Genomic DNA, 13,786 nt, shown 5'->3' on the forward strand with positions numbered 1-13,786 from the left:
ACTTACCTCCAGCAGAATAATTAACTTCTCAATCATCACACTGGTTATAACTGTAACACCCATATGTCTAATATACTTTCTGAAATTCAGGAAATTAAAGATCGGCTTTTATTAGTAAACCAACATTTCACTAAACTGCAGCGCAGTGGAGGAGGATAATTTCTCCTGGTGAAAAATACAAATTATTCAGTATCATGAAAATAATTAGACTTTATTACTTTCAAATAGAAAAATTATTAAAACTAGAATTATAGTTTGTCATCAATTGGATTATGAACTAGTCACAGGCCTGGGCTAAGCCTTGTGACTTGTTGTATGGTCCTTCGTGCCTGTATCCCAAATCTGGTAACAGGTCTATCCCCATCCCTCAATGACAGGCACTTTGTGAATATAAGCGCGTCTGTTAACATACTAGATGCTTCCACCAGACTGAAAGCTTACTGCAGGCAGGTCCCTCCTTGCTCACCTCGAATCCCTGGTGCTTAGTACAGGTGCTCAGTGACAGGTGAATGAATCCATAAACACACAGAGAGAAGGTCAGAAACAAGTAAGATTATGGATGTTCACTTAAAAATACCAGCTTTGAAAGTCCTAGAGATGGAAAGTATTAATAACATCCTTAAATATACATGCATTGTAACTCCAAAGTGCTCCCGAATGCTAACAACCGGACAGAAACCTTTCTAAACAGCAATATCCATCTGGCCCTGACCTCAAAAGGCCAGCACCCCCTTGCCTTCTGTTCCTAGAACATTCCCAGCCAAAATGCAACCCTCTGACATGAGGGTACGTTCTGCCTGTTTAACTAGAAAAATCAAGTTCTAATTCCTGCCCTGCCTTTGCTTGTCTTGGTTCGAATGCCACATTTTTCCATTTAACCAGCAGGATTCAGAAAGCAGCCACAGGACTTTGGAGGAGCTGGCCGGGTTGTAACCTGCACGTAGGGCCCGCAGGCTGTTCAGTGTGCTTGTCTCCAGAGTCACCTGGACGAAGGCACCCTGCAGAGCTGCTCTGCTGAGCGGGGAAGGGAGGACAAGGCAGGCAAATCTCCCCTCCGCCCCCCAGATTTGCACAGCACAGCCTCACTTCCCTGTATCCTCCAAAGGTTACTGTGGCTAAAAATAAAGCTTCCAAGCCATTGTTTTAAATAAACCCAAAGAGAGGCAGAAGGAAGAAACTAACATTTACTGAGCATTTGCTATGTGCTGGGTAATTTTAAAACATTATAACTGTTCATTTGACTTCCACCGCATCTTGACCCCACAGAGAACAGTTCTCTTATTTCAGGCAGCAAACTGAAGTTCCAAGAAGGGAAGTCTCATAACCAGCAAGAGTCAAGAGCCATGATGTGACTCCAAAGGCACACTGTGGTCCGTGCCGTTCATCACCAGAAACCGTCACTCCTCAATCTTCCACGGCCCCTCTGCTCCCCGACTCCCGGTACAAGCTTGCGCTCAGTCACTGACACTCACAGATTAATGAACTCATTACCATTCTGTGTGAATGAACCTTTGTCAATTTGTTACTTCCTAACAATATTCGTTCATTAAAGAATCATTACTTGAGCATCTTAATAGATGCCTGGTATAGGGCATGGCAACCAGGCATTAGCTCTATCATAAAGGTACTCCCAGGCCAGCAGGAAGAAAATACAGAAGCCAGTAAAAAGGAATATTAAAAACGGTACCACAGACATCTGTCCTGGGAACAGCATGGGAACCAAGGTCACGGGGAAAGGGAAAGAGAGACACCTGCTGCCTTCTTCGCTGTCAGTATTTAATGGTTCCTTCGGCTGACATGTGTTCTGGTCATTGGGACAGATCCCAATGCTTCTAGCATTATTCATGCCTCTGGGGGAAAAAAGGTTCAGATACCAAAATCCTTGTCCTATTCCCTCTTCAGTTTTGGTGGAGACAGTCCTATTCCAGGAGGTAAGACAAACTGAAACTCATCAAATTTCTTTCCATTGTCCTCCAAGGATAATTTGACTTGAAATACATTTAGAAAAAAAAAAATCAATCTGACTCTTAAAAGCAATTCTGTCCCTTGCCTTCTAAGATGTTCCTGTCCTAGGCTAAGTCAAAGAAAGATACTGTTTTACTGCAATTTCTTGTTCACCTAAAATGCTCTTGTGTTCTAGATGAAATGGAATGTGAGTGTTATTCCTACCCTGCCAGGTCTTTCAAATCCAATAATAACTCGACTACTGGCTCTCTAATGACTGTGGTTAGACGGATTAATATCCAAGCATTAAGGTAAAATCCCTCCATTCCTCCCTATGGATAATCTCAGATCAGGCTTTCTGTCCAAGTTTCCCTTCCCCTTGAGCAAGTCAACATTTTCTTCCCTCAAATTCTTGCCTTTCAGAACCTAAACAGTGAAAACCATTGTCATGGGAATGAGCTGATTAGAGCCCAACACACACAGCAGAGCAAAAATCATCATGACGAGCAAAATACACGGGCTGCTGAAAAGTAAAGGGACAAAAAAAGCGCTACACACAACAGCATAAATGCATAACCAAATGCTGTCAAAACGCACAAGTCATCCCAGCTCCGGAAAGGTGTTTGAAGGACATAATCCAAAGGAAGAAAAAAGTGTGAAAATGCTTCCTTGCAAAATGACATGTGATACGAGAAAACCAAGAAGATGGAAGAGCCAGGGCCGGGTCAGTCACAGGCTGTTAAAAACGATCGTTGGGAAGTCTCAGCAACCACATGCCAAACGCTTTGATATGTTCTTCAGTTAAAAAGAACATGATTGCCCGTGTAACAGGATTACAAATATGTCCCCCCCAAAAACTACGTTTGCCTAAGGACAGTGGAATCCTGGGTAATGTTTTTAAATATTGCTAGATGTTATAATATTGCTTTTATGATAAAAAAAAGCTCAGAGGAAAATAGGTGATGAGTCACTGCCTGACAATTGTCACTATGTAAGAAAGTCCCCTGTATAGTGACAATGACAGGCAGTTCAATGTGAGTACAGATGTTGGGTTCCCCTCCTTTATCCTGGTTTATTTATTAATGTTGACCTTTCCAGGAATTAAAAATTAATCGAATCAACAAATTACAGACAGATTTTGCATGACTGCCAAGAGGTAATGAGCAAATACTGAAATAACATTCGGGAGTGTGGCACAGACAGGAAGGGGAGGCGGGCAGGGCAGGAGGGGTCTCGGCTAACTGGGCCATTTTCCTGATGTCAGCGTGGGAGGCACTTGTGCCCTTGGCTTCTCAGTTGTCATCAGATGTTAGAGGAACTGGAAAATTCTCGCTGAAGTTCAGAAAGCATCCAAGGTCCTGTGGACCCTTCTAGGCCTTGCCTAGCACCCGGTCTCCACGGGCATGTTGTCCACAAGGCTGGAGTCCCAGGACGACCCGACAGATGCAGCCCGGTTTCCATGTCCACAACCAGCCCTGGCTTAAGGTGGGGAGGTCGTATGGGGGTTTTTCTGTGCGTGTTGTTTTAGCACAGATAATTTGTCATTAGTGTAGTAAAGATGCACGACGTAAAATGTATCGTTCTGGCCATTTTTGACTGTGTAATTTAGAGGCATTCAGTGCATTCACACCTTTGTGCGACCATCACCTCCCTCCCCCTCCAGAACTTTCCATCACCCCCAACTGAACTCAGCACCCATTCAACAAATACCCCCCTGCTCCCTCTCCCTCAGGCCTCTCACGTAAGTGGGACCACACAGTGTTTGTCCCTTTGTGACAGTTCATTCCACTCAGCAAAATGTCCTCAAGGCTCATCCATGGTAGAGCAGGTGTCACAACGCCCTCCCCTTCGAAGGCTGAATAATATTCGGTTTACGCAACGACCACAGGATGGGCAGCCTACCGCTCTTAGGATGACTATTGGGTGGTCTTGTTATTGACCCTGGGCCCAAGGTCAGTTCTGAGAAATGGGCTCCATCTTGTTCTCGGGCCTCACACTGGCTCACCCTTCTACTACTTCCCTAGTAGTCCTTTATTGGGGAATGTCTCTAGGCTTCCAGTCCTCAGATTCTAAAGGATCGTACCATCTCCTCCAGTCTTGTCTGGAGTTCCCACCTTGGGCTGTGTTCAGTCTCCCAGTCAGGGTACCAGTAACGCACCACAGATCCAAGATGGCAGCCACCTGCCGAAACTGCTTGTTTTGACGACTGTATCTACTCAGCCCAACCTGCCAGGTGGGTCCTTCTCTCTACTCTCATACAGGGGATAATATCCTTTCAAGAGATGCTTGTGTCTACAGCAAGCTCAGCATCCTGCCCACATTCCAATTTTCTTCCTTCCACTGCTTATCACCAGAACTTTTCTGTATCTTTCCTGTCTCTTTTCCAACCCTAGAACATGAGACCCAAGGCATGGAGGCTAGAGAAGCACAGGTCCACCCACACTTACAGCCAAAGTGAGTTCCTTCCTTGAGTGATGACACCAGTGAATTTGGTCAGACGTCTCGCATCCACTTCAATCCACTGACGGAGGTCATTCCTTCCTGCACACCACGCCCCATCGTAGAAATCATTTTCATTAATACCTGCCTGGAAAGAAAGAGAGGTGTTCTTGGAAGATCCAGAATCAATGAATACTTTCATGAGACTTGCAGGGCTTGGGGGAGGGGATGGGTAGAAGAAAATGAGCAGGGGACAAAGAAAAAAAAAAACCTCTGTGCCCTGAACTCCTTATCCTAAATCAAAAAATGGAGTGGCTTGTTATTAACAAGTTGGAAATGTTTCAATATGATATGTCCTCTTCTTGCCCAGTGCGGAAGATGAAATTTAATGAGCTCCCCTATTACTCATGCATCCAGAAGGCACAGACCGTCTCCTACGTACCAGCCTACACATGCCAGGTGCTGGGGATACAAAGGTGAATCGTTCCCTCCCAGAAAGTCACCATCCAGGCAGGAAGAAAGACATGAAAACGGATGAATTAGAGACATGATGGGGCCTGTGTTATTTTGGGAACCGGAGCAAACTGGTAGAGGAGCATTTAAGGATGGGGCTAACTTGGTCTGCGGGGGAGACCGGGCTAGAGGAGCTCTGAACTGGGTGTTAAAGGGTAATTCTATCTAGTGCACATTTACTTACTGCCATGTAAGTACTTGATGTGTTGAGTCTGGGCTACTATTGCTACCATAGATTCTTTTGATCTGACTTTACAAGGTTGTGACGTTTCTGTTTTGGAATTTTCCCTATATTATCACCATTTTAAGAGAGAATTTGAAGGAAGGAAGGATAGGAAAAAAGGGGGGGGGAAGGATATTTGAATTAAGTGAAGCATCCTAATTTACTAAGACCTTTTCTGCATGAATAGTTATTCCCACAGCTATCTCACAAATACGGAATCAGAGAAAAAGTCTAAGTGGTATTTGAAAGATAGGCCAGCCCATCTTTTCTCCCTCTAAGTAGCTTTCAGCTCGAATTCTGGGGCAGCCACAGTGATGTGAAACTCACAGGCCACTACAACAGACGAATAATGTGGCCAAGGGTTCTATGAACGGCACCCTACCATCTCTGCGCCAGCTAACATCAGCCTTGTATCAGGACCAAACCACAGTATGTGACTCTCACCCCCTCCTGGAACAATCTGGAAAGAGGGCAGATGTCAGAACACTCACATATCTTGGTCTTCTGAAAGCACTACTATCTCAAGTGAGGGTGACTAGCAACACCCAATGGTCAACATTCTCCAGAAACTTGAGCTCTCAAGTAACCAGCACCATGGGGGTCTCATGGCATTCCGTGATCACCTCTGTGATCAGGACCTGGGAGTGCTACCAGGCTCTGCCTTCTAGAACCATCAAAGAAAGACTAAATCATGCAAGTGTATCTTACCAGTCCTTACCTGTGCTTTGGTGGGTTTTGTTCAAGTGAGGGTGACTCTCTGACATGCTACCTCTCATGTCCCCAAGCTGCCCAGCCAACAAGAAGACCACTGCCCTGGGCTGGAGGCTTTACCGGCACCATCCCTGCACGTCCTCACCCACGGCAGGCCTCCTCCCGATGGCAGAGACCTGTAGCACACAGCAGTGCCTACAATACCGCCATCTAGCTTCTTCTGAGGAACCAGAACCCTTAGTTTTTGTTGTGCTCCTCTTTTCCCATCAACAGCCGTGAGACTGGCATTTACTTCATTTATTAAAGTTAACCTTCACCATGCCTCTATGATCTGCCAGGTACTGGCCCAGATAAGAGGAATGGAAAGGTGGAAAAGGTGTTCAGTCCCGCCCTCTTGGTGCTCAGAATGGGCAGACGGGCGAAAGTCCACACGCGCAGCTCATGTTTTAGTCTTGGAACCTTAAAACCAACCACGGCATAGAGTGCTGGTTAAGAGTGTGTGCTCTGAAGTCCTCCTGCCTCAGTGTGAATCCCAGTCCTGCCACGTCCACCCTGTATAAAGTCAGGCAATTTACCTGAACGCTCTGTGCCTCAGTTTCCCCATCTTCCAAAATGGCGGCAATGCTCATTTCTCCCTTAAAGTATTGACAGTGCTTACAACAGGTCCCGGCACTCTGTGTGGGCTCAAAACCAAAGTGAGTGCTGGATAAATGTTAGTTATCAGTATATTTAGAACAAGGACTATCTGGCAAATTATGAAAATATGGGTGCTTTATGAATTACCCCACATTCTACAAAATTGTAAGGAATTCCAATGCTATTCCGGGCATCTGCTGCCACATTTTCTACAACTTCAAATATCCAGGACAGAGTTACAAAGTCTGAAGACAGAGGAGACTCCTGGTCTAAAGCTCTCAACAGGAGCCCATGTTGCCCCCCAGGGGCAGGTGGTGGTGCCTGCAGGCATCTTTGGCTGTCCCAACTGGAAGCTGCATGTACCACTGACAACTGATGCACAGAGACCAGCGATGCTGCTCACCGTTCTGCAACACACAGGACAATCCCACCGCATCAGAAAGAAGTACCTCGGGGTGACTGGGTGGCTCAGTCGGTTAGGTGTCGGCCTTCAGCTCAGGTCATGATCCTGGGATCCTGGGATCGAGCCCCTCATCGGGCTCTCTGCTCAGCAGGGAGCCTGCTTTTACCTCTCCCTCTGTCCCTCCCCTCCACTTATGCACTGTCTCGCTCTCTCTCTCTTAAATCAATAAAAGCTTTTTTAAAAAAATTTAAAAAGAAGAAGATGTGCCTCATCCAACATGTCAGCTGTGCCAAGATTGAGATTATCTGGTCACATGCTAAGCAGAAAAGAACAGAGATGCCACAGAGCCTGGGATTTTCACCCCGAGAGAATCACAGAATGTGGAGGAGGTACCCCCCTGCTATTCGACCACAGTCTACTTGACTCAGACTTGGAATTACATTTTGGGCTTCTGGTTTTGCCAGCCTGGGTATTTTGCTTCTGCTGCCAATCTCAGCTCTTCCTGAGCACACCAGACATTCAATTAAATGCAGTAAGGTGTCAGGGGATTGGAAGGCCCTTTCCGAAGCTGACTCACAGGGAAGTGACAGCCACCTCTGCAAAATCAATTATGAATGTATAAAGCAAGCGCCTGGAAGGGTTCAGTGAAAGAGGAGGGGCCAGTCCCCGAGATGCCACCAAATTTCAGCACAGTGCAATCCGTGACGTTAGTACGACGTCTGAGAGACCAAGAGGGTACACTCATCCCTTTCTGTTAAAAAATGCAGTAAAGACTTCATAAATGTTGGAGAAATTTCTATCAGAAGTTGTTGTAATAAAAAACGGAATTCCTTAGAGTATAAACTAGTCTTGAAAACACCACTAAGATGGAATGATACTTTGGACTATGGGGCTCAATAAATTAAGAATTAATGTAATTCTCTCTAGGCAATTAAGTCATACTCATCATTTCTTTACCTTAAAAACAAAAAAACACCAATGCATCTAACAGACTAAATTTTGCTTAAGATAAATGTGGAAATCATTATATCCAAAACAAACAGAAAACCTGATACTATCCATTTAAGATCAAATGGGATTTTTCTGAGCCTCCTGGGTGGCTCAGTTGGTTAAGCGACCGACTCTTGATTTTGGCTCAGTTTGAGATCTTGGGGTGGTGGGATTGAGCCCCAGTCAGGCTCTGTGCTGAGTATAAAGCCTGCTTAAGATTCTCTCTTCCTCTCCCTCTGCCCCTCCCCCAATCTCTCTCTCCCTAAAACAAAACAAAAAACAAATGGGATTTTTCTGTTTCAAGATGATAGAGTAAATGTTGATTTCTGTGCAGTTTTCTCAAAAATTCCCTCCAAAGAAAACAAAATAAAGAAATACAACCTTGGTCTCTGACAAAACTAGAAAACATTTATAATCTCCAAATTACAATATATGAAGACAGAAATCTGATGGAGGAGTCCCGAATGACTCAGGAAGAGGAGTTGCAAGCTTACAAGGGAAACACCTGTGAGAAGCAAGCTACCCAGGGCTTTTATTTAAAAATCTCAGAAACTAGACTCCTAGGTAGCTGGAAAGGTGAGGCAGGGCTGAAAACAGGTAATTGATTCAAAACATGTATAAAAAAAACAGATTCCCACAGAGCTCTTTCTACAGATCTCCCCACCCCACAGAAGACCTGAAATTCTTCTCTTTAAAAGAAAAAAACAAAACAAAAAACCAAAAACCAGCAATCCTAGAGGCTGGATTTGGGGGCTCCAGACTCAGGAAGGAGGTATGATATGATGGCTACAAACAGGGAAATTGGTCAGGGGCTAGCGGCAGATTGAGGGTAAGACGCTCTGGCTCCCCTCTCCTTCCAGCTCCAGGACACAAGGCAGCCAGGCTTCCAACAAACAGAAATTAAATAAACTGAAAATGTAATGGGAAACAGAAGAAAATCTCAAAGAAATTATAATGACTATTCCTTAACAAAGAAGCTCTTGTTGGCATAAAACAAAAGAAGGATATTCTTAGAAAGGAAAAAGGAGCTCTTGCAATGTGAAAACTCCAGAAACAATGGGCAATCAAAAAAAATAAGAAGAGCGGAGGAGGAAATTACAAAAAAAAAAAAAAAAATACTACAAGTGAATATGTCCCAGATCTGTAAGGTCAAAGTCTCCAAAATGCTAAGAATCCACTATGATGAATAAGACCCACACCCAGACATATCTTTATAAAACTTCAAAACATCACACATAACGAGAAGATTCTAGAAGCTTCCAAAGAGAGAACAAAAAGTAAAGCAAATATGTAAATCCAAGCCAAAGGAATCAGCATGGTACCAAAATTCTTGGTAGCAACATCAGAAGCTCAAAGACTGGAGGCATAATGACTTCAAAATTCTGAAGGAAAAGACTTTTCAACCCATGAATTTTACACTCGGCCAAACTGTCCATAAGCCATGATAAAATGAAGACATTTCAGATTCACAGATCCTCAAAAAATTTCTCATGCACCAATTCCATAAAGCTGTAAAATGAACGTGCTCCACAAAAATGAGGCAGAACACCAAAAAGAAGATATGAGATCCAGAAATCAAGGGTGCCAATATAGGAAAGAATTCCCAGAATGAAGGAGGAGATAGTCCCAGAAGAGCAACTGTATAAAACCCAGAAAGCAAGCCATTCACAACACAGCAGGTCAAGGGTTTCTGAAGGAATGTCTTACAGAAACATAAACAACAATGGTGAAACAACACTGAGCAGGTTTGACCTTGTAGAAAATTGTTATTAAAGGCTATTTTAGAGATGCAGAGCTATTACAGGGTACGGGAAATGTTTTTTAAAACTACAAACAGCTCTAGGAAAACAAAAAGTTGTCAAGAAAGGATACAGAGTGTGTCTCCCTTGGCTCAAACTGCACACTATTTCTTGGCTCAAGTATCAAGCACCGTTGACACAGTCCTACTAATGAAAACCTTTAATGTAGATTTACCCAAAATTTGAGATACAATTTTACTGGAAGGATTAAAGAGGCTAAAGTGAAGAGATCATAAAAATGAGCTGAAATTTTCATCCTCTATAATACGAATTCAGAATAAAAAGTCAGAAATGTACAAACCAATACTTATCAATATATGCACATTATTTAGAAATAAATATTTGGGGCACCTGGGTGACTCAGTCGGTTAAGCATCCAACTCTTGGTTCCAGCTCAGGTCATGATCTCGGGGTCATGAGATTGAACCCCACATTAGGCTCTACACTGGGCATGGAGACTACTTAAGATTCTCCCTCTCCCTCTGCCTCGGCCCCTATGCCCACCTACCCCTAAAAAAAAAGAAATAAATATTTAAATTCCCAAAGAAAGAATTAAAAGTAGTTTGGAGTAGTTGCTTCGTTCACAGCATGTGATGGCTTCAGCGGGTGCGTGGGTGTGGGGGAGAACTGGCAAGGCATCTTTGTTTTTTGTTTTTTCCAATTTTATTGAGGAATAACTGACAAATAAAATTACATATTTAATGTATTACATGACTATATCAGGCATAAATATTTGCTCTACTTAAAGTGTACAATGTACATATACATTGTGGAATGATTACCAACATGGGTAATTAACACATCCATCACCTCCGAGTTAACTCTTCATGTGCTGAGCCTGCCTGAGATGGGCTCTCAGCAACTTCCAAGTGTACGGTACCATATTATTAACCACAGTCACCCTGTTGTGCATTAGATCCTCTGACTTACTCCCCTTATAATTGAAAGTCAGTACCCTTTGTCTTAGAGTGCCCCACTTTGCCTGCCCCAGTCCCTGGTAACCACCATTCTTGTTTTTTTGTTTTTTCGTTTTAAAGATTTTATTTATTTATTTGACGGAGAGAGACAATGAGAGAAGGAACACAAGCAGGGAAGTGGGAGTGGGAGAGGGAAAAGCAGGCTTCCCGCTGAGCAGGGAGCCCATGCAGGGCTCCATCCCAGGACCCTGGGATCACAACCCGAGCCGAAGGCAGACACCCAACGACTGTGAGCCACCCAGGCGCCCCTCTCTTGGTTTTTTTTAAATCATGCTTTAATACTCTGATTTCTCAAATGACTTGCTTACAAAACTGATTAATACATATTTTAATTTTAAAACGCGAAGGGAATAGAGGGAGAGTGGCATAAAGCCTGGTTTATTTACTCTTCCATTTTCCAGGTGTCTACAGAGCTCCTGCTACATTCTAGGCACCACGTAAAGTGCTCTGCCTTATGGCATCTATAGGAAAAAAATGAATCTCAAAATTACTATGCCGTTGTAAAGTCACTGATCTGCACTGTAATTCATAATCATTGGCTGCCTGTGTACAGAAGCATCTGGAATGAATTAAAAAGTTATATTCAACTGAATATAACTATTTAGCAATTCCAGGATAATGGACTTACAGCTGCCACTGTGCAGACAGAGCCCGGGACTATCTGGACAAAAAAAGAATAATGTCACAGTTATTTTAAAATCTCTTGGAGAAAATCTTAGAAGCACTGGCTGAAATCTTACATGTTACCAACAAGGTACCTCCATGGGGAGGGGTACCTAAAAATGTTAGATGTGATATATGATTAGTAGAGTTAATCTCCCATATAATTAAGAGAATATCTCCTTCAGGAAACCTCTGTGATAGTCCTTTGATAAACCCACAGAACAGCCCAGGGACAAATCTGATCTTTCTGCAAATCAGCAGAGAATCATGTCCCACTTCTGACCTCAGTCATCAGGATTGCTGGTTGAAAAGAAATATTCATTGTTTTTGAAGCGATTGTTAAACCCCAAAATCAAAGTCTTAAATAGTTCCTTATGCTGGTCAAGAAAAACAATACCTAGAGCTTTAAAATATTGTAAACTAGGGTGCCTGGGTGGCTCAGTGGTTTAAGCCTCTGCCTTCAGCTCAGGTCATGATCTCAGGGTCCTGGGATTGAGCCCCGCATCGGGCTCTCTGCTCAGCAGGGAGCCTGCTTCCTCCTCTCTCTTTGCCTGCCTCTCTGCCTGTCAAATAAATAAATAAAATCTTTTAAAAATAAAATATTGTAAAGTAAACATTAAAAGTAAAAAGTAAACATTTAAAGTAAAATCTCTACGTAAGTGGCTCATATACTATAAGCCACTTCTTTTAAAAAAACTCACTTTGTTTCAGGTTCGTATCTGTTGAGACCTGTGGTTGAATTCCCTCCATGATACAACCTAACTTTTCTTCCACTAACAACTGAGTGGTCAGCTTAGCCCATTGACACATGTTCTTTGCGGTCATGAGTCATCAGCTTTTCTCAGATATTGTATTTTTCCTGCTTCTGTTGTTGGTGTTTCATGTTTGACTACTGAGCTGTTTTCTTGGCTTTCAGGCCACGCCTCCTCTGAAGTAATTATTTTTTATTGGAACTATAAGTGCTTTTTCCTCTTTTTCTATGTACTCTTTTTGGGGGTTGTTTGTTTTTGGTTTTTCTGTGGTTGTTGTTTCAAGTTTTTAAATTCTGGTTAGTTAACATACAGTGTGGTATTAGTAGCAGATGTAGAATTTGGTGATTCAATACTTCCCTAGGGTCTCCCCCCACCCCTGTGCTCATCCCAAGGGCCCTCCTTAATCCCCATTGCCGCTTCATCACCCCCCTCCCCTCCAGCAACCCTCAATTTGTTCTCTCTAGTTAAGAGTCGGTTTCCTGGTTTGCCTCTCTCTTTTTCCCCCCTGTGTTTATCAGTTTCATTTCTTATTCTCTAAAAATTTTAAAGGTGTGCCTTTGTTTCAGTGGTTAATTTAGTAACTATATATAACTTACATAACATACCTTTGTGCTACGACCAAGCAATTGCACTACTGATTATTTATCCCAGAGATATAGATGTAGGGAAAAGAAGGGGCACATGCACCCCAATGTCTGTAGCAGCAATGTCCACAATAGCCAAACTGTGGAAGGAGCGGAGATGTCCTTCAACAGACGAGTGGATGAAGAAGATGTGCTTCACATATACAGTGGAATATTATTCAGCCATTAGAAATGAATGAATACCTACAATTTGCATCGACATGGATGGAACTGGAGGGGATTATACTGAGAGTAATAAGTCAAGCAGAGAAAGACAATTATCATATGTTTTCACTCATATGTGGAGCATAAGCAATAGCATGGAGGACCATAGGGGAAGGGAGGGAAAACTGAAGGGGGAGAAATCAGAGAGGGAGATGAACCATGAGAGACTATGGACCCTGGGAAACAATCTGAGGGTTTCAGAGGGAAGGAAGGTGGGAGGGAGGGGGTAACATGGTGATGGGTATTGAGGAGGGCACGTGCTATGATGAGAACTGGGTGTTGTACTGAACTAATGAATCACTGAATACTACATCAAAAACTAACTACGTATTATGCAGTGGCTAACTGAACATAAAAAAAATACCTTTGTGCAATATGCTTATTCTCTATTTTCTTAGAAAGTCCCTGTTGACTCCCTACTATCGGCCGTGATGAATTCATTTCTACCTCCTGCTATGGGCCCTTCTCCTTCATCACCTAATTTCATTCATCATATTCTTAACATTCACTTTTAAAGTTTAAATCAAATAAACCTTCCTTCCATGATTTACCAGCATTTTAATAAAGTTTTCATTGAAAAAAATGTTTCTATGTATAAGGATGGATATTAACCAGACTTACTACGGTGATTAGCTTGATATATATACAAATATCAACAACATGTACGGACATTGTATCACAGTATTGTACACCTGAAAGTAATATAATGTTGTATGTCAATTACACCTCAATTAAAAAATTTTTAAAAATCATTCCTTTAAAGAGTCTGATGTTTACATTATATAAAAACATTAAAATCATTTTAGTAACTAAATAGTAGTCCTGCCCAGCCGTACCTTGGTTCATTTTGCTTCACTTTACTGCACATCACAGATACTGTGTTTTTTT

At 42.7% G+C, this 13,786-nt stretch overlaps 1 protein-coding gene across 2 annotated transcripts in view; it reads right to left on the reverse strand.

Annotated features, from left to right (window-relative positions):
• The window catches only part of CPXM2 (carboxypeptidase X, M14 family member 2), a 135,057-nt gene that overhangs the window by 79,168 nt on the left and 42,103 nt on the right, over positions 1 to 13,786 (reverse strand). For both annotated transcript variants that reach the window (XM_046026166.1, XM_046026167.1), the window contains exon 4: positions 4,392 to 4,531. In XM_046026166.1, the coding sequence (XP_045882122.1) occupies positions 4,392 to 4,531 (140 nt within the window). The remainder of the gene's footprint in view (positions 1 to 4,391; positions 4,532 to 13,786) is intronic.

The sequence above is a fragment of the Meles meles genome, chromosome 13 (genome assembly GCF_922984935.1).
Source record: "Meles meles chromosome 13, mMelMel3.1 paternal haplotype, whole genome shotgun sequence".
NCBI lineage: Eukaryota > Metazoa > Chordata > Mammalia > Carnivora > Mustelidae > Meles > Meles meles.